This window comes from Populus euphratica, unplaced genomic scaffold (assembly GCF_000495115.2).
Source record: "Populus euphratica unplaced genomic scaffold, PopEup_1.0 scaffold500.1, whole genome shotgun sequence".
Taxonomy (NCBI): domain Eukaryota; kingdom Viridiplantae; phylum Streptophyta; class Magnoliopsida; order Malpighiales; family Salicaceae; genus Populus; species Populus euphratica.
In genome coordinates this window covers 173,658-201,537 of record NW_011500179.1, presented here as the reverse complement: position 1 = coordinate 201,537, position 27,880 = coordinate 173,658, and the positions used below count along the sequence as shown (strand labels likewise).

The window sequence follows — 27,880 nt, the reverse complement described above, 5'->3', positions numbered from 1 at the left end:
TTATTTTTTTGAAAAAATATTAGAAAAACAATGCCCCGTTGCAGATAAAAAAAAGCCAAGTCATGGGAGCTCTAATAAAATAGATCAGGCGGGCTCGCTTGACTTACTAGTCCTAGCAATGACTTGCTTTTTTTTTTTCTTTTTAAAATTAATCCTATTTTTTATACATGTTTTTGTTTTTTAAAATTAATTTTTTTATATTTAGATTAATACTATTTCTCTCTTTTATTTTGTTTAGAGAGCCTTCTTTAAATGATGATTATTTTTTATTATTTTGTATGCATTTTATCTTTGAAGATATTTTTCTAATTCATCTATGTTTTTTTTTAATCTTTTATATAGATGATTTTTATTTTTAAAATAAAAAATATTTATTTTCTAATAATATTTCTAATATTGCGTCATTGCATAATATTTATTTTATTTTATTCAATCAATTTAATTTATGTCTATTAATATTATCTTTTGATTGAATAAAAAAATTTAGAAAACATAACCAGGTAAATATTCCATCATACGAGATTAAATATTTTAATTTACACTTCTCACTTGTTTTTTCTAGTTTTATTTTTATTTATCTTTTTTGACTTTCTTTTTCATTTATTAACACGTATAATTTATGATTTATTTGATTTCATATATACATTTTTTTTTATTTTTACTTAGAATTTTTTAACTATAAAAATATATCAAAAAAGACTGCATATATAATTTTTCTTTAATAAAAAATATTTGATAAAAAAATATTGAGCCACGTATCTAATATTTTATAAATCATAACCATCTAATAGGTGGTGTAGTATATGAGTTTGGGAGTAAGAAGTTTGCTCTCTTTGTGATTTCAAGTTCGAACTCTATAGTTGTTAATATGATAATTATTAGAGGTTTATATGATCATTTAATTTCAGAATTTATAAGATTAGTCGAAATATATGCAAGTTAGCTTAAATACCCATATTAATTTGTATTTTTTTCTTTAAATCAAGATAACTAAGTATGTAACCACATGTCTTCTATGGCGGGCCACAAACTTGCATGCCTTAATTAATTTTTAAGATAATCAAGTTTTGAACACCTATATTTATTTTTTTCATCTTTTTTTAATTATTATTAATAATAAAACTCTAAACTACTTGGGGAAAAATTGTGGATGTACACAATGAATTCATATTGTTTTTTCCATTTTTCCTTTTTTAACACAAAACTAAAGGCCAGCAATGAGATATTATGGTTTTTTACGGAACACACATCTCTTTTAAAAACTCACTGGAGGCACAAAAGTGTTTTTGCATTTTATTTGAATAGTAAAATTACTGCAATAATATTTTAGCACAAAAAACTTTTATCCAGAGGATTTGTGGTCATTTTCTTTTTAAACGAACAATAAGAAGATCTGAAAGCTCTCAATATCAAATAATGATAAAACTAACCTATAGGGGTATTTTCGCCATTGTAACTAGTTTTTGTTTTTGTTATTTTTGATAGTCTCATGAGAATTTTTATCTTTAAGTAATATAAAATATTTTAAAACAAATTTGTGGGAACGTGACAAACGTGAGCTAAAAGGTGGATGCAGCTTCCACTTTCGAGCGACATGTGTAATAGCTTCCGACAACCAAATCCCGCCTACCATGGCACTGGAATCATGCAGATGCCCTTTTCTTGGCAGTAGAGTGTGTGATGATGAAGGATGAGCAGTTATAGCTTATGGTCATTTTTTTTTTCTTCTCTTTGTTCTAACCTAAAAGGTGTATATTGGTCTATTTTATTTTTTGTTTTTCAGTTTCATTTTTATTTTTTTATTTTTCTTTTTATTTTTTTATTTTTTCATAAGGTTTTGTTGTTTTCAATTTATTATTTAAATTATAATTTTTTATATATTTTTTTTCAAATAAATTCTTATTCTTTTTTTTTTTCTTTTTTTTTCTTGGCTATTTTTTTATATATATATATATATATATATTTATTTTCAATTTTATCTTTCAATCAAAATTTACAGGGGATTAATTTTTCTAATTTCATCATCATTATTTTTATTTCTTTCCTTTTATGAAAGTTATTTTTCTTTTAAATTTAACTCTCCAATCAAAATTTTCTTCTTTCCTTTTAATTTATTTTTTATTTTTATTTTCATCTTTATTATTTTAATTTATTTATGTGTTTTATTTTAAATCATTTTGTATACTTGATTTTTTTTTTTGGTTTCATCATCTAACATTTGATTTGTTTGGGATTGAGTTTCATAATTTTTTCATTTATGGTGCTCTAATATAATGACTTAAGTTGTAAAATTGAGAAGTTAATATGAGTTGATATCTTTTTTTAGCTCATTTTTCTTCTTTTGATTTTATCTTTTGAAAATAGTTTTTGTAAAAAATTAGTTTTATAGTTTTTCATAGTGTTTTTTCATACGATATTATACTAGTCTCATAACCTAAGTCACATATTTTATAGATTAATTTAGGTGGTCACCCAATATTACACCAGTTACATATCTATCACATTACCTAATGCTATATATTTATAATTTTGTACTTCCAAGTTTTTATTACTTCCAAGTTTTATCTATCTATCTATCTATCTATATATATATATCTTATCTATTTGCTATGTTTATATATTTTTTATTGTCTATTTCAAACTCGATCGAGTTTGTAACCCAAATCATTTGTTTTTCTTATTTTTTTTAAATGCGCTTGGAGCACCTAGATTATAGTTGCCTTTTTTTTTATTTTTTAAATTATTATTGTGGTTTTTATTTTAATTGATACCTTATTTATTTATTTTTTTAAACAATTTTTTTTTAATTTATAGCTCAATTAATATCCCTCCTATATAATTTTTATTTTGCTTATTTAGCCTTTTCTGAATTGAGTGTTTTTTAAAAAATTATTTTTATGTATTTAAGTGTTTAAGATATTATTATGATTCATCTATATTGTTTTATGTTTTATATAGATGAACTTTATTTTTTAAAATAAAAAAATATTTTAAAAAAATATTTTTAATATGTGCAGTTTCGCATGATATTTTTTATTTTATTTTATTCAATTAGTTTCATGTACATGTATATTTTTATTATCATTTCCTTTAATAAAAAATTAATTTTAATAAATAAACTCAGTAAACATAACCAAGTAAATGTCTCATATTGCAAGATTAAATATCTTAATCTATATTTATCTTTCTATTTTTCTAGTTTCAGTTTTAGTTATCATTAAAACTATTTTTTTTAATATTGTTTTATATATAATTATCAATTTGTTTAATTATATGTTTGCATAAACTTTTTAATTTATACTTATTTTTTTATTTTAAAAAATGAGTATAAAAAGCTTGCATATCCAATTTTTCTTTGGAAAGTGTGGGTTAAATAGCTAATATTTGTAATGCAGTTGAACTTGTAGAAACTCAAGTTTTTGAGCATTTAGGTGATGATCCGATATTAATAAAAAAGAATTTGACCTAAGAAGATAATATAAATGACTTAACTGATGTTTTTATAGACTAATAGAATAAGTTTAAATTCAAGAAGTGGTCTACTCATACTAAACTGTGTTAGCACCTTAAAATTGAGATAATAGTAGATTCGATCGTTGAATGAAGCTTATATTTTTTCAAGTGATTCTAAATCACTTTTATTGTAAGAAGCTACTTTATTATCTATTGTACCTCTTAGAATTAAGCCTATAAGTTGTTGTTTGGGACAATATTTTATTTTCCTAGAATTTTGGATTTAATATTTTATTTTTAGGTTATGTTTTAATTTTCTTAATATTTTTTGGATTTAAGGTTGTTTTTTAGTAGAGAAAGGTTTTCTATCCTATTCAAAGGTATTGTAAACATTTTGAAGGGGCAATCATCGTATGCTTAAATTTTAGAGAATAAAATTATAAATTCAGAGTTTATACTTGTGTCCTGTTAGCTGCCGCCAGTATTAATTTGTACCTATATTTTGTCTGGGTGATTTTTTTATGTGAACTCTTTAGCTATGGAGTTTTGGAGTATATTTTTGAAGGAGAAAGGCAAGAAGATGAAAGGGAAGAGAGTAATGCATGAAACAAAATGAATTGAATCTAGCTGAAAGACTTTGTTCTGAATATTTGATTCTGACCTATCTATCAATTGAGTTCAATTATAATAGAGGGTTGGTTCGAAACATGGTGCGGAAGTCATAAGAATGTAACAAAAAAAGAAGAAGCAAAGATCAGGATTATTTACCTTCCAAAATTAGCAAAGCAGTCCTGCATTCTCAGCTTCTTCTCCTTCTCACCTTTTCTCGCCATTCAACATGAAATAAAAGAGTTTTGAGGCGTAGCACCCCTCCTATAAGTGTGTGTATATATATATGGAGAAAGTCAAAGTGGCCAAATTGATAACCATCCATTGCACCAGCATCATAATGGGAAACTGTATCCCAGCATGGATTGTATTCAAAAGAGCCACGAGGCAAACTAAGGCAGCTCTCAGCTTCAAAATCTTGTAGGTGTTAGGTGCCATAGTTATCTAAGATTAGACAACGGTATGGGCCGTATGGCTGACAGCGTATTTGGATTATTTGTGTCTTCTGGAAATAGCTGGATTTGAATTAGCCATGTGTTCTGATGAATCAAAGAAAAAACACTACTTTTGTGAAGCATAATTAGAGTCTTTTGAGCTCCAACTTCATTGTATGAATCACAGAAATAGCAGGATGGGCAGATAGATGATGATGAGGAGTTGGGGGAGCAGATCAATGAAAAGCAATTCACTGTACTAGCTGATGCCTAGCGGGTAAAAACTGCATTCGAAGGAAGTATGTGAAAGGAATAGTTTGTGCAGTTAGGAACTCGAAATGTTTAAGATGTAGCACAAAGTAGGTGCGCAACCTCCTACACGAGCATTAGAGAAGGATATAAATCCTGAAAAACAGGGACAACGATGATTTACTCTTAAACAGTTCACAAAAAATCCATTTGCTACATAATTCGGCATATCTAAGATCTTGGATAACCTTGAAGTAACTTAGAATTACATAACTGATGGTATCCTTTTCTGTGTTAGAAGGATCCTGTCACTTTTTAAGTTCGATAATGAAGTTTCATAATCTGATTTACGTACTTTGAAGATCGACAGTAGCATCTCATCTATCATCATGGTTCAACCACAGTCCACAGAACACAGTGACTGACAGAAGCAGCTACTTACCGAAAGCAAATTCTGTGTAGATGCCGAAGTAATTAATTATCTGTCCATGAGTTCGTAACATTGTTGTGTATGTGATATTTTCAAATGCAATAGAAATTGTCAGAGTCTATACTCAGTAGCTGCGTTGATATAGCAGATTTCAGTTTTTACCTTTTTTATTCGTTCCTTATTTGGAGAGATTACTATAAATACGCTAGAGTAAACACACATAAATATGATTGTGATCATAAATCTGGAAAGCTTTCATTATATGATCTTCAACAATAAAAATGGGAAAGTAATGAATGAACTGAGGAACATCCTGCATGTTATTCATCAAACAGATGCATATCAAACCTGATAAACAAAGCAGATGTAGGGGAAAAAAAAAGTTTCCTCTGTTAAAAAGCAAGAGCTAGATGAACATAATCAGCAAAACAAGAGAAGGGAAAGCAAATAAACCAATGAAATTACGGGAAGAGCTTGAAATTAAGAAAAAATTCATTAAAATACGGAAGTCAAAAAATACAGGACCAAAACAACAGATAAACACCACAAAAATCTATTTGCATTTATCAATGCAGTTAGTGTTTACATCATAGCCTAAAAAGATAAAAAAAAATATTAAACGAAAAATCAAAAAATCAGAATTGTCTAGAGTAAAAAATCAGTGAGGAAATCCTGCATCTAATGCTTCTTCCCCTGCCTGCTCGCTGTTCATCGTGTACCAAAAGTCTTGAGGCATGGTATTACCATATGGCATGCCTAAGTAGCTATATCCATAACCACCCCTTGAATCAGTATAATATGGTTCTGGATATGATCCTTCCATACCTCCCCACATGCCAGTCCAGTATGGATTGTACGCACCAGAGCCAGTAGGCATCATCATGTAGTTCTCACAAGCTTTAAAGTTTTGATCAGACGCATTCCTCTTCCTCTTCTTTCCGTTTTCAGTACTAACAGGCTTCTTCTGATCAACTTCCTCAACGATCCCATGAAGATTCCCTTTTGATGCTATCTCCTTAACATTCATTGGCGCAATTTTAGCTTTAGATTCATCAGCAGAATCTGCAATTCTTGCTCTTTTAGCCATCGGGGGCAGCGAATTTACTCTGTCAGTTGGCTTCTGCTGTTCTTTAGATGACGAGCATGATGATGTAGCAGACAATGCAGTAGATGAAACCTTGCAGGTTTGTGATGGCCAGTGAACAAATGAAACCAAATCTTGGACTTGAAAAGAGGTGCTTCTGGAACCACTACCATCACCACTGCCACTACTGCTAGAAGTATCACACTCCAAAATCCTATTAATAGCACGCCTAACAGTCATGTTAGGAATGAGATAATCAGTAAGCATATCAGTGGCTCCACATTCACACTTCAACCTCGAATTGATCAAGTGATCCCTAATGCACCTATCACAGAAACTTCTAAAACAACACTTGCTCGTCAAGACAGCATCTTTCATGATTTTCTTACAGAGGGGACACAAAAGATCAGGTGCGACGTCATTAACAGACCATGATGATCTTCTAGCAGGTATCCCCTCCATCTCTTTCTCAAAAATATCTTCGTTTGGCTTCATGACCGCAACCTCGCCATTACATAAGACATACCGACCTTCAGGGTCAGCTTTCAACATTGATTTCGGAATCCCAGTAGCCGCTTTCACTTGTTTGACATCATAGTTGGGATCTCCATTAGTAGGGCAATGTTGGATGAAGTGACCCCCAACATGACATCTGTGACATAAGTAACCTTCCGGGGGTGTTTTGTTCGGAAGGCCACCGCGTGTTCTTCCATACCTTCCTCCCTTGACGTAGCTACCAGCAGAATAACAACCTTGCCCTAGCCAGTCTAAGGCTGGTGTGTTGACCAACTCTAGTATCTTTCTATTCTCTTCCTCGCCAATGACACCCATAGTTAAGAAACAACAAAACTATCTATCAAAGAACTAACCCTCTCTCTTTCTTTCAATATCTGATCTCTAAATTTCTCTTTCGATCTCTTGATTGAGAGCGTAGGCTGAGAGACATTTTGTTCTTTTGTAGGAGTTTTAGGTCGGTTCATTATTCCCTATTCTTTCCGGATTTCTAAGGCGGTCATCATTTATCAATGTGAAAGACGTGTCGTTTTCTTTCCTGATTTGAATCGGACAGGGTTATTGAGTTTGGGGTCCTTGTACTTTTATTTTTTATGCAAATGGACCCTCTCCAAACAGATTATTAATCCAACCCTTTTTCTTCATACCCAGTTAGTCTCTTTACTTAACTCTTGGATATTCTGTAGTATATGCTGTATTTATTAAGAAAATTCATAAAATATAAGAAATAAAAAAAATTGAAAACTAATATATAAATATGAAGAAATAAAGAAAACCAAAACTAGTGAATTGAGAAAAAATAAAAAATATAACAAAGAACAATTTGTATAATTTTTTTAAAATAATTTTTTTTTAAGAAATGCATAAAAAAATGTTAAACCTAAGAATATAAGTATAAAAATAAGAAATAAAAACACATAAAAAAATAATCTTGGACAAAATTACCCTCTAATACATTACAATTAGCATCTGCCAAGGCATCTCCCCCATGCTTATCAGCTGCAACACCAGAAGCTAATCGCCTCTGTCAAGCTGAATATATTCAACATAATGCCTCCTATTTTCCTCTTTATGATGTGCCCAGCCATCATCAGAGCTAGTAAGTGGCACCCTTAGCATGGAGTCTCTTACCATGCCTTCTGCCATTACCTACAGAGTGCTTACCTCCACTTCTACTACTTGCACTGCTACATCTACTGACTTTATCACTTTGGCTACTACAATTCACCAAGGAACATGAACTGCAGTTCTGATTAGGCTGCCTCAGTTTCTTCTTTATCCTCTGTACCTCCTTAACGACCTCTGTTGATATTCTCAACATAGCAGAAGATTTTGTCTCTGATAGGTTTGATTTCAGAACTCATTACCCTTCATGAAACGAAACTCAACACGAACATCTCCAATCAGTGCCCATGCCTTGGCCCAAAAGAGTTAGGTAGAAGAAAACCACTCAAAAGCAAGAAACTTGTCGTTGGAGTTCTGTTGCTTATTCACGATATTGTCTTCTCATTTTTCATCATTGCATTTTGTCGAGGATTCATATTTAACCATTGAGGAAATAAACCTAGTGTCTTTTGAGTACTGTGGCATCGATCCGTATACGGCACATGCTAATTCAACTACCTTCTAAGCTTGATGCAACTATCCATCCTCCTTAATTCTAAGATCATCCCAACGCCATGTAAGATTCACTAAGAAAGTTATTCTAAGCATGAATTGTGATGAGATTTCAAAATCCAAAGAGTTTAGGAATATGTTTTTTAGTGGTTGGATTATAAGTTAATTACATGTTATAACAAGATATAATATTTTTTATTTTTTATGAAACTTATAGTTTGTTGTAAAAGACTTGTAACCTACAAAACAATCCTTTTTAATGTGATTCGAGGATAATGAGATCACAGAATCAATGATTTTTAAGCAAATAATTACAGTAAATAAGAGAATAAATATTTATTCTTAACAATAAAAATATTTGCTCTTAGTTTTAATATGATAACTGCTTTGAAATTAAGAAGGTATATTTGTTGAAAATAAAGATTATAAACATTTTATCTATGTGATTTTAGGATATTTATACTTATTATACCTTATAAAAAATATATCTCTTAAGGGTTTAAGATGTTCTTTTATCCTTATAGCACTCATTAGGGATAAATATCCATAATATTAATATTAATGTGAGATGAGATATCCTTGACATTAATATTAATTAGGGATGAAAGACAAATATCCCTGGCATTAATATTAATTGGAGATGAGAGATAAATATCCTTGATATTAACATTAACCAGGGATAGGAGATGAGTATCTATAACATTAACATTTTATATTCAAAAGTTATAAGAATAAATAATTGGATCATTGTAGCCCCATATAAGGCCTATAATGATCTCAAAGCCTCTATTCCTTTGTGCTTGGCACATTACCAAACCCACTATCAACGTATATGGCAGTGAAAAAGACCCATATATACTTGGGCTTAACACATAGTTAAGTCTAAGTGTGTAGGGTCTGGCAGCTTGCCAGACCCATTCCTAATTAGGCCTTGCATGCATTAAAGCCCAAGGTCGATGGATCGGGAAGGTTGTTAGAGCCATGCCAAATTAGGCTTGACATGCAGCCAAGCCTAAAAGCGATAAGTATGACAGTTTATTAAATCTATGGCTAGTTAGACTCAATGTATAACCAGGCCCAAATGTGCTAGTCCTAGTAATTTGCTAAACTCATCCCTACTTTAGCTAAACTATAGTGCCAAGCCCAAAAACGATGGGTCTGATAGTTTACCAGACCTTTATTCTATTGGGCTTGACACGTAGGCGAGCCCAATGATATTAGGTCTGGCAACTCACCAAAATTATACCCTATTGGACTCAGTATATAGTCAGACATAATGATATTGGGGTTGGCAAGTTGCTAAACCCTTATCCACTTAGGCTTGGTTGTGGTGCCTAACTTAAGGGTGTTGGATCTAGTAGCTCACTAGACATGTATGTTATTAGGTTTGAAATGTAGCCATGCCTAAAGGCGCAGGGTCTAGCAGTTTGCCATACTTATACCCACTTGAACTTGATATGGTGCCATACCCAAGGGAATAGGTCTGGCAGCTTGGGAGACCCATACCTTATTAAGCTTGGCATATAGCCATGCCTAAGAGCATTTGGTCTAACAGTTCATTAGATCTATACTCACTTGGATTTGGTACGGTGCCACGCCTATGGGCTGTAGGTTTGATAGCTTGCCAAACCTTTGTTTTTTTGGGCTCAATATATAGCCAAGCCTAAGAGTGTAGAGTCTAACAACTTGTTAAACTTATGCCCTATTAGGCTTGGCATGTAGTCAAGCTCAAAGACACTGGATTTGAAAACTTGCCAAACTTATACCTACTTGGGCTTAACATGGTGCCAAACCTAGGGATGTTGGCTATTGAAGCAAGTCCTGCCCACTGATTAATGGGTTATCACCATGTCTTTAGACCATATAAATAAAGAGTTTGGTTCAAAATTCATTTTTTATAAGGCACTAAAAATATTGATCCATTAGTAGCCCTTTAAGTCATTATGTATTCAATACGCAAAAAATTAAAGGGTTATTAGTTTTTAATGAGAGACTCTTTACCTTCTCTTAAGATAAATTATCTTAAACATAACTATTAGGATTCTTATAGCTAGGTTGGTCATTCTAATTAAAAAAGAGGCTCTTGAAAAAAAAAATGGTTACGTGCATTCAATATAATAATTGAAATTAAAGGTTATTCATCTAATGGTAATGATGGAAAATTAATTCTTTTATTATCCATAATCACTTACCTCCATCCTTCTCTTTCACTTTGAAAACTTATTTGCTAACAATGAATTTATGAAGAAGCTTTAAGTGAGACTTGTTATCAGTTACAAGAAGAAACTCTGCTACTCGAATTTAAGTAATCCTCACCTTTAAACTACCTTCTTTTTTCTTTTTGTCATTTAGTCAGAAAACATGACCACATATCATATCGTATTATAAAATTTAAAAGAAAAAGAAATACTAACATGCAAAGAGAGCATTTACAACATAATAAGTGTTTTTAAATATTTTAAACGGATTAATTAACTAAAGTATTACATGTTAAGCTGAACTTTTATAAATACATCAAGGTTTATAAAAAAACATACTACATAAACACATTAATTTTATTTTTAATAAGCTTGATAAAGTAGAGTTCTAAACTAATGATCTTCCTGGATATTTGATGGACCTATTACATAAATAAACATATTATTATGTTAATAAAAGAAATATATATATGCTCATATAATGTAAACAAATGAAATATAAATTTTATTTCAGATCTATAACAATTGTAACAAACAACTTATATTTGCTTGTTAATCATTTAAATCTAATTAACACTTGTTTGCATATTCTTATTTTGAATACTTTTATTTACTTGGTTGAGCCGGGTGACCTTGTAAAGTCCAACCTGGATATTTTTTGGCAAATATATTTATCAATTTCCCTAGGTCATTATCAATTGTTCTTGGGTGTCCTAATGCAGGCATCATTAGCCCAAGCTATCCTTGTAATTTATTTCTTGGCAATCCTATCATGGATGCCATTAGCCATAACTAATCTAGTAATTTATTTCCTTGCAATCCTATCACTGATGCCATTAGCCAAAGCTAACCTTGTAATTTATTTTTCTGGTAATTTTATCATAGATGCCAATTCATTTTCCGGTAATCCTATCATCGATACCATTAGCTACAACTAATCTTGTAATTTATATCTCGATAATTCTATCAAGGATGCTATTAGCCAAAGCTAATCTTGTAAATACGCTAGACTTTATTTACATTGAACACGATATTTATTATAATTGCATTCACTAGAAGATTTTTAAATTGTATAAGTGCAAATAGGAGGAAAAATCATACACTTGCTCCGCCAGTCTCGTGACCTCCTATAATAGAAGATCCAATCTTGGTTGCTTCTCTTGAATCACAAGGAAGTTTTTAGTTATGATTCCTTCAAGTCAATATTATAGAGAATCTATATTTATTACTCATATATTACTTTCTATACATATTCATTTTCTTATAATAACATATATACATATATCATGTATATTTTTAGAGTTAGTATCTCAATGTACAAGTGTTCGTATGAGTCAATTCTTTTATGTTCTTACATGTAGTATTCACGTGAAAGTCTAACTGTTACTGTCTAATTTTGAACTGTTACTGTTCAAATGTTACTGTCTAGATATTAAAATGTTACTATCCAATTATTACCGTCCAACGATTACTTTTTAGATATTGAATTATTATTGTCCAACAGGTACTGTCTAACTATTCAATAGTTATTGTCTAAATATTAAACTGTTATTGTTTAACTGTTACTGTCTAGATATTAAATTGTTATTGTCTGAATACTTATTAGATTTTTAACTATATTCAGATTTCTAGAACTCCCGGAACAATAACATTAATAGAGCTTGAGATACCTTGGATTAAAAACTGGTTTCAAGATTTTCCGTGTGTAGGAAGACAGGATTTTGGGGCCACTTTGAGTTCTATAGAGTTGAAGCCTGGTCATTAAAATACAGGGTATTATGTTGAAGCCTTAATGTTTGTATGGCTGCAAATAAGAGATAACCTTTCTAGCTATGAAAATTTATTTGATGTATTTAGTAGAGAGAAGGTAGCACTTGGAGTTGTTGCTTCTGGTTTTGGAGGTGCATATTGCAAATCCATGGAAAGATGATTTTCTTGTGGATGTCAAGTTTAGAGAATCCCGTTGTGAAGTACGCGGAGTAGTAAAACACAAAGCTTGGAAACAGATGGGCTATCATGAATTGTAGGTTTCGTCATGGAAATTTTTGCTTAAATACCAGTCAGCTTATCAGAAATTTGATTGACTTTTTCTGAAAGAGACATTGTTGAGAATACAATAAAAGGGTCGAAGAAACCCATCTTTGTGAATCTTTCTTTCTAATGACATTTTTCTCTGATTTGAAGAATTACAGTTAGAGACATGGAAGTAACAAGAACCTTTGAGAGAAGTACAACCTATTAAGCTTTTATGCGCCTTAATGCGAGGTAAGCCAATAATCTATACCCCACAAACATGAATATCAGGACACTAACACTAACTACAGGGCTAATTTGCCCTGCAACATCTTGTTCAACAAACTTACAACTTGCTCTGTCACCTCCATGAGGTAGTGAGCAGCCCAAAAAGGATGAAAGTCTCTTGCCCTCACCATATTGGACATTGATAAGTAGCTTGTAGCTGTAAAATGTTGTGGAAATGTACTTGATCCAAGCCATGCATGAAGGCAGCTTATGCACGTAAAATCCTCCTGTTAAGACAAATGCTAGCATTGTGATTGTAACTACAGTTGAAGCTTGTTTAGCATCCATTATTGCTGCACCTAGAGCAAGTCCAAGACCCTGAGAGACGAGCACGTAGCCAAGCAGAACCAGAAGAGTCAAAAGGAAAGCACCCAATTCCGGTTTCAACCCAGCCATCCAGTAAGTCACAGAAAGAAATATTGCGGGGAGGATGAGCTCCATTGGTAAGTCTCCGACTATTCTCGACATGAAATAAGAAGAAAGCGTGTACATACCGGAGGCCCTTTCCTTCACAAAGATTGCTCTTTCTTGAGGAAAAACAAACACGGAGTTGGAAGATGGTAAGACCCCCCAAAAAATTGACATGAAGAAGAGGAGACCCAGACGGTCTTGAACATCACGAAAATCCGAGTGCCACCACATTAGACCGGCAAATACTGCAGCCATGATTACTTGGAAGATTCTCAAGGTATTGAATGACTCGTGCTTCCGTTCTTTGAGGCTTCTTTGAAGAAGAATGCTGAATTGGTTGAACCAAGCGTCAATGCTAATTCTGTCGCTGCTTCTATGTTCTTTGGAATTATAGCTTCCAATACTACTCTCTGTTGTCTCCATGAAGGCAGCTCTAGCCTTCGGAGCCAACAAGGTGTTGTAAGATGCAATGAGAGATTGCTTTACGTTCGGCTTGTCTCTTTCACTCACACCATCAGTTTGAAACACACCTGCATAAGTTAATCAAGAGGTTAAAACCCAACAGGATGCAGTAAATCAGCAAATGCTCAATATAGCATGAAGTCTTGCAATTATTATGGAAAACTATCAAGAAGCCAATAAAGAGATCTTAGTTGTAGATTCCACATACGACCCTCAAATACTGTAGTCGCACTGACAGATTTGCAGGCACAACCTCAATGCTGAATTCTGTTTAGTAGTTCCATCAAAAATATATACAAACTTCCTAGCTGAGTACTGCAAGAGTAGCAAGTTCAACAATGATTCTCAATCAGCAACAAAAAAAATTGATGGAGCTTAAGATTCAATGGATTAAAAAGTGGATTTCAAAATTTTCTAAGTGTAGGAAAACAGGATTTTACGGCCACTTTGAGGTCTACAGAGCTGTAGCCTGATAATAAAAATACAGGGTATTTTCCTCGGAACTGAATGAGAGATATATAGTGTTGCAGATTAATTTATTCCGCCATGAACATCAAGAATCATTTAAGAACGTTACAAAACCCGAAAAGACTACCTCATCTTCTGGGAAAGTAATGTAAAATACAAATAATTTACTTCAAGCTTAAATATCGCTATAAATACTTCCGTCAAAGTTTAATTAAGCCTTTCAAGCTCAAGATCCCGATCCAGATCCTCAACCACTTAGTACATGATGATAAACAAAGATTGATTTTCAGAAAACATTATTTAAATATAGATTATCTAGCAAGATAGCTGAAATATTCTCTTGTAATGCTAGCAGGTACCTGTTCCTATCTTGGACGGGACCTTTTTGGAATATAACTAGCTATCATTAAGGCAAGTGACCATGCGAGATAGGTAAGCACCTATTCTTCTCTAAAGAGGGCATTGCTTTATTGAGTTGAGATAGGCTTTCAGAATTAAACACAGAATCGTTAGAATACATTCATAGCAGTACACAAAATTAAGGGATAAATGCTTAATAGAGTGGAGTTCGTGTTTCTTGGAAGCAAAATGTGGTTGGCCAGGAGGGAAATTTCTACTGATAGCAAACGATCGACCAGCCATAAAATATATGAAGATACGAGCACCACTAAGCTACTTCAGCCAACCAAGTTCTAAGAAATGATGATACCTGAAACCTCATTGGAGCAGGCTTATATAAACGTAAATCTACCTAATAAAAAATCCAAAGAAAACAACAAACAGCCAAGAAGAAAACACCACAGATTAAAAACATATATGCATACAATAGAATGGGTAATGAGCAGCACAGCCTAGCTAACAAAAGCTGACCAGTCTTTGCGGTAAGGTGGGAATCCACTAGTGTTGGTGCTGCTATAGAATTCTATTAGCATTTGGTTTCAATTAATTTAACATCAATCAAAGCGAACATATTTCACTTCTAACACTTCAATTCCCGAGGAAAATGCGAAACAACCCAACACGTGTCCCTCTTTCAAGGTATCCTACGTTGAAGATGTGCTAAAAGCATTGCAAAAGAGTGAAAGAACATTTTTAAACACTGCTGTGGTGTGGCCGGCCATGCAATCTTCAAAATGTTCGGGTCAATTATAAAACAATCATGTCTAGCAGTATTTGCCACTCAAATCCTTACACGTGACCAAAAGAAAGAAGTGAAGGAAGAATTGTAGTGATTGTGTGTTGCCAACACAGCATGGAACTGAATAGGAAATCACTATCTAAATAAGGATCTCAAGAATATGGCCAGTGGCCACTATGTGTCACCACTGACCATAAAGCCACCCATGTAAGCGTCACATATGACGGAAAACCCTCCCAAAATGTTGATAATGTGATTTGACCAAGGAGGAAAAAGATTTAGGGGACAAAGCAAAAGATTTAGCAAGGACCACTTAGTTATTATAATGGACCAAGAAATATCAGTAACTTGTGTTTCTTGTAATCAAGCACGAACGTATATGGTGTGATAATCTGTTTAATAATGATAAATTTTCTTGAAAATCTATAAATTCAAATACTTCAGATATTGCTATATGTAATTTACTCTCAAACCTGAAATATGTAGTTTCCCAGACTCTTGCACTGCCCAAAGTACTTAAATCTGTCCCTATACATCTACTACTATTGAGAAGAGAAGGCTAAAGACACCATTGATGAAGAGACAATGATGCTATTTGCCACCTTCAAAGTGCTCTTAAGACTAAAAGATGCTTTCTCACGCTATGAATGGCGTCACCAGTATTTTCTCCACCTCAGTCCACCTTATCATCATAGTGTCCAAGAATAGATTAAAGAGGATGCTTGAATAAACATTAAAAAATATCTCCTGCGTGCGATTTCTATCTAATATATAAACCTAGCTTAAAGTTGAACTGCACGAATTATTTATTTATATGCGGACTTTCTCTTACTTAGTGATATCCCCCCACCCATCTATTCTTAACAAAATAATGGCAGCAACATTATTTTAACGTACACCAAACCTAGATTTTTCATTCTTATATATTATATAGACTTTGATCCAATGCGGTAGTGCCAAGCCAAGAGATTGACATGCATTGAATATATTTCCTTCAAACTTTGAGTGCAATCCACAGGGATAATCACAATTCTCCCTCCTTTATTAAACCAAAGGACACCAAAATATCAGCTTGCTCGATCAACTCTAAACATAAAAAAACTTGTGGATATTAATTGCTCCTTTCGTGCATAGGAAGCTTTCAGCTAGTTTGGCAAAAAAATCCACGATACTTACCTTCAAAATAGTAAATGTATGATCACTACACACGACACTCAACGTCTACATGATGTGAATAAGGTCTTCATGATGCAAGGAAGGAACTCATCATTGAAAAGATACGCGTGACTTGTCACTACCAAAACCCTACCAATGGAAGCAAGTCAGCTCAAGTATAGATCCATTGAATTCAACGTTGTATAGTACCCAGAAAAAAGAGGGTAAATGATGTGATTCTTTCAACCATCCACACAGCCCGTGAGCCCATTAAAAATACAGCAAAGGATATATGCTAGGATGGCCCATTCTATACCATTATCTTCTTCTATATTAGACAAAAGGTAGGGGAAATGCTTCCAAGGAAATTCATATTCTCAACAAGAAAACCTCTACATCCAACACAGAAGCATCAAAACTCAACCCTTCGACGGCCACTTACTCATTTTGATCATAAAATCCTTTGGATCTATTCGATCATCTCCTTCGTTTTATGAGAAGTTCAAATGTCCTAGCATGTCTAAATGCGCTACAAAACAATTAATACAAACGCGCTTCCTTCCTCAAGGTTGTTGCACACCCAAAAAGAAGCATGACACAGTTACTTGCTAATCTAGAGTCTTTTTGGTGTGGTGGGTATTTTTAAAATAAAGAAATAAAAAATCAAATTTTTTTCTAAAATATATTTTAAATACAAAAACATGCTTTTAATGATGCCCGAGGTGAAATGAAGAGGCATGTGGACTCTACCTAAACGCGCTGCTCGTGCGAGTGGAATAACTAGGACAAAAAACAGAAAGAAAAGAAGGTAGCAAAAAACAGAGTACAAGGAGTCAAATCGAGGGGGCTAAAAGAGGTAAATAAAGAAAAGGAAAGGAGACCGTCAAAAGGAAGCCAAGAAGACAAGTGGAGAGCAACAGAAGTATGTCCCACTTCATCCATTACGATCCCAAAAATCAAAAAGCCATTCGCATCCCTATTAATTTTATGAATCCACTGAAAAATTCCTTGAAAATTTTTATTAAAAAACCCTTCCCATCTCATTGAAAACATTAAAATAATTATCGATTCATATCACTGCTACCATCCAACAACCACTAGGTAAGGTCACTAGCTGATCACTTTGTCAGGTGTTTTTTTTGAATTAATTAACTAGAAAGGTGTTGGCAAAGGAGAGGGTATATAATACCGCAACTCAAATCAAGGGTAAGAATGAATGCCAAGTCACAATCTACAACATATCTACACACCTACATCTGCAGCTAGAGTTGTGTCGCAGGAAAAGGTCACCATACCCTAGCGGGGGTCTGCCCTGGAACTTACAGTTATACTAGAAGGGACCAAGGGGGTCAGCCCACTTCTACTCTAGCTTGCATAGCTCTATGATCATCAACATAAAGGACAGAGTAAAGATATGGAGAAGCCACAGATGATGGCTTCATAAGGGACGACCTGAGCTGACTCTTTTCCCATCATCATCAAGTGTTCTGCAGTTATATCTCATCTTTTGAGTTTTGACTCTTGAAAAAGTTACAGCTCTCCTGACCTTAACTTCTCATTATGGAAAACTCATAATGGACACATTGCTTTTAGGATCTATTTAGCTGCTACGGCTACCACGCAAGTGACGTGAAGGTTTTCAATACGGCACAATCACGTTCTATTTTCGTTACAAGGTTTCTGGTGATTCCTTGGTAACTCAACTGCCTATGAGAGAGAGAGAGAGAGAGAGGGATCCCTCACAACATTACAAACAAGAGATTAAAGTATACGTACCATTAGCGAGGTCAAGGAGAAAATCAGCAGGATTCATAGGAAAAGACGGTGAGTATCCCGTTGTTTCGAAATAAGACATAGCTTCACTTCCCTTGCCAAAATACAAACACCTTCCTTCACTTAACACCATAACTGAATCAAACATTTGATAAACTCGACTTGAAGGTTGATGCATGGATGTAACAATAGTCTTTCCCTTTTGTGCAAGTGAACCTAATGTCAAAACCAGCCTGTAAGCCGCAGTTGCGTCCAAGCCTGACGTGGGTTCATCAAGAATGAGCAAACTAGGGTTTATCAGCATCTCATGAGCTATACTCACTCTCTTTCTTTCCCCACCAGAAATCCCACGTATGAAACTGTTTCCAATTATTGTATTCTCACATTTTGTCAACCCCAGCTCGGATATGACTGACTCTGCTACCAAAGTCTTTTCTTGTTTTGATAGTGATTTTGGTAAGCGAAGTAAGGAACAAAAGACTAGGGTTTCACGGACTGTAAGGTGGGGATAGAGAATATCATCTTGAGTAACAAAACCAGTTCGTTTCATTATTTCTTTTGTTGGTTTTCTGTTGTTTGCAAGGATTGTTCCTGTGAAGCTGTTTGATTGGATTCTCCCAGCAAGGGCATTGAGAAAGGTTGATTTTCCACTTCCAGATGGACCAAGGACGGCAAGGATTTCCCCTGGGGATGCCATGCCAGTGATCCCATTCAAGATTGTACGTTCTTGAACTTGATCACAAATTGCGGGTTCATGGCCTAAAATCCTCTTGATATTGCTGCCCTTGTTCCTGTTCTCAAACTTCACTCTATACCCTACTTCCATAAACTGCATGAAAGAAATAAAAAATGCAGGTCAAACTCATAGTCAAAACGAGTCAAAATAAGTCAAGAACGAGGAAAACTGGGAAATTAAAAAATTAATTCTCAACTTCCTTATGTAGTGAAGTTAACTATTTACCTTGAGAGTAATAGGATAACAAGAAGACAACATTAAAGATGGCAGGTCACGAGAATCTGGAGGAGGAGGAGCTTTGGATTGATCTGGGCCGTCCGGTGAGTCTCCATTGGTAGTTTTCACACCGTTAAACATAGGCATTGTTTTTTTCTATTGCTCTCTCCTCTTTAAAAGAAAAAAGGCAAAAAATAAAAGATAATGGAGGACAAGGGGAGAGAGTGAAGGGAAATGAAGGTTTTGTATATGTAATTTTGTTGAAAGAGAGAGGAGAGGGGAGATGTTGGGAGGAGAGTGGCGAGTGAGTGTATGATGAACTCTAGAATGGTGAGAGACCAGGAGGGTCAAGCAAAGAGGGGTATATATTCAGGAGGAAAGGGGGCCAATGGTTGCCACGTCAAGGAGTAACGCCTACAGAAGATGGGATACGTGGCAATTACATGACACATATGGCAGCTCTTCAAAGTGACCAAGCGAGCACCGTTCACTCTCATACTTCCTTTCTCTCGTTGATTCTCATCTCTACTTTTTGTTTGCCTTTTAATTTTTAATCTTAAAAAGGAGAGAAAGAGGGAGAGCTTGGAGAGCTTTTAGTTGAGAGGGAGATGACTTTGAGATGGAGAGAGTGGAAGAGCACTTATTGCAATAGACGACTTAACCTCCATTTCAGTTCCTTCAATATGGATAGCTAGATTCTCAACAAAAAATAAAAATAAAAATCATGTTGTTTGTGTAAAAACATGATGATCGTATATGATAATGCAGGGTTTTATTTTATCATTAAAGTTTTATGGGAAATATCATTTTCATAGTGAAATTAATCCTTCTTTGCGCCATGCACCAAGTCAATTTGCAAGCATAAATATAGCATGAAGGACGGAGTCAATATATTTTTTCTGTCATGGGCCACTAAGTAAATACATAGAAATATTTTCTTAAGATAAGTCATTGACATATATATTAATTAATAATAAAGTTTCAATCCAAACACATAACATAAAATATAAAATTATAAAATTCAAAGTAAATAAAACTAAAAAAAAAGTAAAAATAAACTAAGATATCGAAGTTGTATTTTTGAATATTTTATAGAATAGAATCCATCTATAATTAAATTTAAATCAATGTTTTTTACCAAGCTCTTGTTTAATATAAAACTTCTTTTTTATTTTATTGTGAAGCACAGTTCTAATATACTTCATAGCTAAAAATGCTCGTTTTGTTATGGCAATAAAAACAAAAAAATCAAAACAAGATGAATCAACCTGTCAATCAAATAATAGTGCTGTGACTTATTTATTTCAACTAATTCTCGACATCATTTGAAAATAATATATCTATTTTGAAAACTTGCATGATGAATCATATCTATCTGATAATATTGTAGGTGAGAACTCAAATATGTATCTATTGTTTATTGAAATCTTTAGGATAAGATTTCTCAATAAGCTTGCTAATAACATGAACTTTAAATGATTTAGTCCTTAGATTTTAAAGTAAAGCTAAATATAAATGAGTTCTCGTAACTGAATCTAGAATGTAACTCCCAACTAAAAATCTATTATTGAGTTAAATATATCATAATGATAGTGTTTGTAAACTATCACTAATCCTTGTCGCTAATATAAATGACATGTAGCCTTTTTATTTGAAATATTCATATGTAAAATATCAATCTCATATTGTGTGCAAACAAATTGCACATATCCAAGATGAAGATCAAATATAACATCTCTTAAAGTTCGAAGCAATGTTTTAATAATTGATACAAGATCTATTTCATTTAAGATGTTAAGACGTTTTTACTACAAAGCTCAAAAAAATAAATCAGTAATACCTTTTATTTTATACATCAAATATAAGATGAATAAAAATTTAAAAGATCTCATCACAATAATAATAATAATAATAATAATAATAATAATAATAACCACTAACTTCTCATGTATAGAGTTAAAAGATCATTCTTAAACCATACTTTCAAGCAAAATAATAGTTGCACTATGCATATCTATTAAGTTACAAATAGAATCAAAATAAAAGTTTCACCGAGTTGTTCTACTTTAATGTAAATTATCAATTTTAATAGTCCCTCTTGTAATCTCACATTCTCCAATAGCTACCATATGTGCAATTTCTATAGTCTGAGCATAATATAACTCGATATGATATTTGGGAGAAGCACTAATAAGATTGATAAGGGTTAATTTATTTTTTAAATACTGAAATAAAAATCTCATTTCTAACAACTATAACTAATGTCAGTTATAATCAGTGGATAAAGCAATGTACATATATGCATAAGGGCAATATCTAAAAAATAAAGCTTATAGTCAGTTCTATGCACCACGCATATTACTGGTGCCATTATACCCTTAACCTCGTATATTAAGGATATGCAATTTGTATCAAACGAGCACATTAGAAATCTCTTTTATAAGTGTTGAACAAATAGTATCTAAAACAAGTAAAATCTTAAAAAAAAACACTCTTGTAAGAAACCCTGAATGTCAAAAAATCTTTTAAAAATGACTATTTATTCTTTATTTGGTGTATTTTTGGCTTAATCAACCAAAATACAAAATCTTGTATCTCTAACTTCTTTACAAATTTTCTTCCTCACTTTGTTTATGAGAATACGCAAAAAAAAAATTTGATTATCAAGATTCATTCTTCCTATAAGTGACATTCATTCTTCCTATAAGTCTTATCATCTCAACAAAATTGCCTTGATTATTAGAAGGTAAAGATTCATCATGACCTTTAAATGCATATGCTTGTAGGCAAAGCAATCAAACACTTTCAATTATTTTTATAAGTCATAACCAATTCTTCTGAACTTCTTCAATAGTTTATGCATTTAACACTTTATCAATATGTCTACTTACTTTAATTAAATCTTTGGTAGATTTCATAGCATTACTATGAGGTGAAGTGAGACTTCTTAAATGTATTAAGAATACACTTTTAACCCCATCACTAACCCTCTTCTAACTTCTAAAGCTTTCGGTAATGAATGTGGAATGATAAGGTAGTTTCAAAAGGAAAAAACAAAAAATAAAATATTGCATTCTTTTATAAGGATTACTATAACTAAGAAAATTGATCAACCCAAATGTATTAAAATTGACGATATTGTTTTCCTAACGGTCTTCGAATACACAGCTAACTTGGGTTAATATAGACCTATTTTGATATAAGATCTTTTAATTTCATATTGTTGATTGATAGGATACTACCATAATAGAACCTGTATCTTAGGATCTTGTTCAAGAGTATTAACATCACTTTTAACTCTTTAAGATTTGGAAGGGGGTTGGTCATTATGATTTGACACATCAATATTGGATAAAGAATATCCTTTACTAGTTTATATTTGTTCACTTGGTTTAAAGAATGGAAACATAGTTTTTCCTCTCTAGCTTTTTTAATTTTTTATTATAATTTATAACCTATTTAAGTAATATATTGATATATAAGTAATGACTAGACATTGGCATATGTGACATATACAATTATATAATATAGTCTACATGCAATCTCATGGGCAAATAAAACCAAAATAATAGTAAATAACATAAATTTCGATCTCATACTTATTAAAGGTACAAGGAGTATGAACAAGTATTAAAAATAAATTGGTGATATGAATATGAATGATTGGATCTAAAGAGAAAAAAGACATGGATGATTTGCTATATCAATTGTTTATTATAATTATAAAAATCTAAATAGATTAATATTTCAACAAAGTAATATGTGTGTGTGTGAGAGAGAGAAAGAGAGAGAGAGAGAGAGAAAGAGAGAGTTTGTTTAAACAATAAGGCATACCATATGATTAGTAATTAAAAGTGTATTTTTATCAAGGTTTTATATCATCATATTACACTTAAAGTATCATTGAATTCCCTAATTTAAATATGTTTTATAATAACAAGTCTGATAATATAAGATATCTTTAATTTATGATAAATGCTCATTTTAAATGCAGACATGTTTCACAATTTAATGAATTGATTAATTTGTTTAACTATTGAAAGTGAAAGGACAAAAAAAGGGATAAGCTTATAAAACATATGTTGATTTAATTCAAACTGAAATACTATTCAATTATTGGGTCACATCCAAAGCTATAGATCTTGGATTTCAATTTGGTTTATATGGCTAGAAAGCTAAGAAAAAGGCTTAAAATATTTATGAGAGTCCAAACTCAATTCTGCCATTTGGAAGTCCAAATCTTAGCATTAAAAAAGAAGTCTGAATCTATTCTACAGCCTAGACATTGTTTAGTGTTTAGCTCATGTCTCAATTTTTAGAAATCTAAATAAGCTATTTATTTAGAAAGCTGAGACAAATTGTCAAAACTTTCATGAACACTATCTGTTTAAATTTTGATGTTAGCAATAACGTTTTGTTTAGACAAGAAGATAAGGGTTATCACCAAGTCAAGAAGTGGCCACCCACTCAATAATTAATTATCAAGTTAATAGTTCTCAATTTTAGCCTATAAAAGGAGGTATTTGTCATCTATTTAGACATCTTGAATTTCAAATCAAGATCATTTCCTTACTTGCTTTCTTTCTTTGTAATTTTAATATTCTAGTTTTATTTCATGTTATAGTTTCATTAATATCTTGTTTATGCCTTTCATTTTCTTTACTATTCTTATATAATTACATTCTCATTTATTTATATTTCTTATTTTCATAATGTTTAACTAAGTTTAATATATTAAGGTGAAAAGATTTCACTAATGGTATTAGAATATGTATAATATAAACTCAATATAGACTTGAATACTTACATCCAAGAAAGTTTGCTATTAACATGTCTTATTATTTTTATCTTATTAATTTTTAATATCGTACTTGTTAAATGATTAATCTAGATTTCTTTTTATAACACTTGGTACAATAAATTCTTGATATTTTATAGCTAATTGTATGATATAATCGACAATTGTGCTATGAAAGAAACTTGAGGATTTTTTTTTTAATCAACCATGCAAAATGCCTAATAAGATCTCTTTCTACATTAATAATTATTTTTTATTTGTGAGACTTTTTTTTAAAAATAATTTATTTTATAGGCTTCATAACTTGGGAGTTATATGTGAAAACACATGAAAGAAAAGAGGATAAGTAGAAATGAGAGCAATAGTTTAACGATAGCATAGCCAAAATGTTCATTGTAATTGTTTTTGGGTAGATATGGATTTTGAATTTCGACTTTTTTTGATAGGAAATATACAATGCTGGTATGGATACGAAGCATGAAAAAGAAACTTCAACCTCCTTATGATCTTAGTTATGCTTAGAGTAACTAGTGAACATGATAGAAATTGAGTTTACGGTATGTCTATAACTACAACCCATGATATAAGGGAGGGCAATAATGTTTTGACTACAGGCACACCATAATTCAACCCCAACCAACCATTTAAGAGATAATTTGAGAACAAGTTTAGGAATGATTGGATGTTCTGAAGATTGAGCTAGAAGAAAAAAATTAAAGAAATGGAAGCAAATACATGCATACATGGCAATGTAATACTCTTCTCCTGACCCTGGATCACTAGATGGCAATGTAATACTCTTCTTCTTCTGACCCTGGATCACTAGTTGAGGATTTTTTCTCCTCTCCTTCCCTCTTAAGCTTCATCTTGTTAGGAGTTTTTATGATGTGATTAAGATATTTGTATGGAATATCGATATTAGCTATTAAAATAATATTATAATTTGTTTTTAATTTGTTATTTGTTGTAGTTGTAATTTTAAGTTTTTAAAAAATACAATTGGAATTATTACAAAAAAAAAACATGCAAAGAATAAAAATTAATGAAACATCAATGAAATTGCCCATGGAAATTGATATTCCATCGATGATACCATTAAAGATATCCAAATTAATTTTGTTAAAGAATTATAAAACGTTGTAAAATTTTGTTAACCAATGACATGAATCCATCAGTGATTTTGTTAGAAAATAAAATGCCAGCAAACATTAAGCATGAACACTGACATAATATTCTGTCGGTAAGGGTGTTTTAATCTCACTCATGATATTAGATCATTTTGGATTTCTCACTCAAATTCTGGCATGAGATGTTCTAGCTAGGTTTACGTTGTCTATTATGATATGGATAAAAGTCTCACAAAACCAAAGTATGAAGCTTGTGGTGGTTTCTTGATGGGGGTCTTCATAAGTGCAGCAAATTCTTCTTCTTCTTCTGTTATTACATCTACGCGTATCATTTTTTGCAGCCAGCACATGAACTACGTTGAGTGAGATGATGAGAGAAGCCGACGAAGCGACGGTGGGATTGAACAAGATGTCGATGACGACCCCATATGCAGCAACTCTCCATTGGAACTCAGTCCAAAATTGAAAGAGAGGCTAAGCTCTCTTACTTGTTTGGTGCGCACTCTACTATTGTTCGTCTCTGCTGGACTAAACTTAGAACTTAATTAAACTTACTGTCAGAAATACACAGCAACTTCCCTCCTTGTTTTCAACTGTTACTGTATCAAATCAACTGAGAGGATTGGGATTCTTAGTGACGTGAATTTGAGTGAGATTTCAATGCACTGGTTTCATACTAATGATAAAAATTCTAATTACGTATGCATACAAAACGACACTTCACCGGCTTTTCGGCCTCCATTATCATGAACGACACTTCACCTTTTGCCTTTCAAGATTTTTTCTAACGTAACAAGTCGAGGTTTACTGCCTATGACGTTGATGTTTCCATTTTACCCGGATGATATTGGTCAACGTACAAATTTAGTGGTGGTCCCTCTATGTTAGACATCCTCTTCTCAGTGGCAACGCGGGTCCTACTTCACGCGTGTCAAGCAGACAATGCAACGGCACGTGCTGCCCACTCAATCTCTCCACTTCGGCCTCGAGGAAAAAGGAGGACCTATGCATCTGCACTTTGGTGGCGCGTGAAAGCGCGTGGGAATAGTAGTTAAGATATAAATAAGATCAAGTCGGAATGGAGAGGAAATCTTGTTTATCTCTTATTGGACCCCAGATCCACACATACTGTATTAAATTTGATAGATAGTGGCCCATTTTAGGGTTCTTGTTTAGGACAGTTTTTATCACATGTACTATGCAGAATGTGTTTGGGCAAAAACAGAAAGAGAACTTTAGGTGAAGTTCAAGGTTGCCACCCTGCCGATCGTCACATTCCGGCTAATTTTTGGATATGATCTTTGTATCCTAAAGAAGGAAAAGTGCTGTACATTGATGGATCCTATGAGTTATGGAAGGATTTGAAGGAGTGGTAACATCCATTCATAACACTGTTTGTTCCATCATTAAGTGTCGTTTGGAAACTGTTTAAGCCAACATAATGTAATTGATGCAACCGGAGATTGTTGCTTTCTTTACTTTTGAATTGGCAATACATATGATAGTGTTCTTGTTCAATGTTTATATAACTTTAGATGATGTACAATTTGTTAATAATCACTTATATATTTTTAGATAATATTTGGTTATTGTTAGGAGATAGAAGAGACAAATACAAAATAATTAAAAAAATATATATTTTTATTTCTTCAACTGAACATATTTATAATTTTTTATTATTATTCAAGTCTTAGTAAATTATATGCGTCGCAATACACAATAATATGATTTTTAAGGTTATATAAGCTTCATAAATTTAGGCATCATATACAATTTAAAATGATAAAAAAAATAAGTAAATTTTGAATAGTTTTAGATAGGAGTAATGTATTTTTCATGGGTACCTTATCCATTGTTATTGCCATAAATCTTTTATTTGATGGCATCCAAACAAAAAAGGAAAAAATAAAAGTTCTTATCCAATCCAATATTCCTAAAATTAAATTTAGATTCAAGATGGGTAATCTTTATGTACAATTTAGTATAAAGGAGGAAGATTTGAATAGGCATAATGATTAACGTTCTTGTCTAATTTCTTTTTATACACAGCAATGATAGTTCAATAATATAAAAAAAAACAAGGAGTGTTCAAATCGACATCGCACAAACTTATAGAAATAAAAAAACTTATTTTATGTTTAGAAAATAAAATAAAAATAAAAAAATAAATTGTCATTTAATATTATAATTATTAGTAATTTCTAATTGGTTTTTAGAAATCTAAAACAAATAACTAATTATGTTAAATGAAAGATAGTATTACCATAAATTATCTTATATAAGATAAACTATATTAATAATTTTATCTCCTATTCCTATTTATTTTGTTTAATATTCTGGCCGTCCATTTACTTAGAAATTACAATGGTACACATAAGTCAGTTTTTACAATGCTCATGCTTGAATCCAAACCTAGAATTGTTACCTGAACCTAATTGAGTATAAACTAAACCTAACTTAATCAGATTTTAAATATTTATTAGGCATTCATGCCAAACTCAACCCAACCCGAGCCATAGTAGTGTGCACTGGATAAATATTACAAGAAACTTTTACGTGCACAATACACACACATATGTATATATGTACATATATGTGTGTGTGTGTATTGTGCACGTAAAAGTTTCTTGTAATATATATATATATATATATAGCACCGATTTCTTGAAATCATTGCAATATATAGAGGCGATAAGTATATTGTATAG

General features: G+C 32.3%; 2 protein-coding genes across 3 annotated transcripts; both read right to left on the bottom strand.

Annotated features, from left to right (window-relative positions):
• Positions 1-379: 379 nt before the first annotated feature.
• Positions 380-19,567, bottom strand: LOC105111487 (ABC transporter G family member 25-like). 2 transcript variants are annotated; one of them, XR_839608.1, is made up of 4 exons: positions 19,257-19,567; positions 18,299-19,124; positions 12,753-13,829; positions 380-390 (listed from the first exon to the last, which is right to left on the bottom strand). XR_839608.1 is itself a non-coding variant. In XM_011006850.1 (3 exons), the coding sequence occupies exons 1-3, from the start codon at positions 19,392-19,394 to the stop codon at positions 12,826-12,828; spliced, it is 1,968 nt and encodes a 655-aa protein (XP_011005152.1). In that variant the 5' UTR covers positions 19,395-19,567; the 3' UTR covers positions 12,713-12,825. The 2 variants fall into 2 exon arrangements, 1 of the variants encoding a protein (XP_011005152.1); XM_011006850.1 differs by lacking the exon at positions 380-390 and having other exon boundaries at positions 12,713-13,829.
• On the bottom strand, positions 5,834-7,090 carry LOC105111496 (uncharacterized). The gene has a single exon (XM_011006862.1). It carries the CDS (start codon positions 7,088-7,090, stop codon positions 5,834-5,836), a length of 1,257 nt encoding a protein of 418 aa, XP_011005164.1.
• Positions 19,568-27,880: the final 8,313 nt, after the last annotated feature.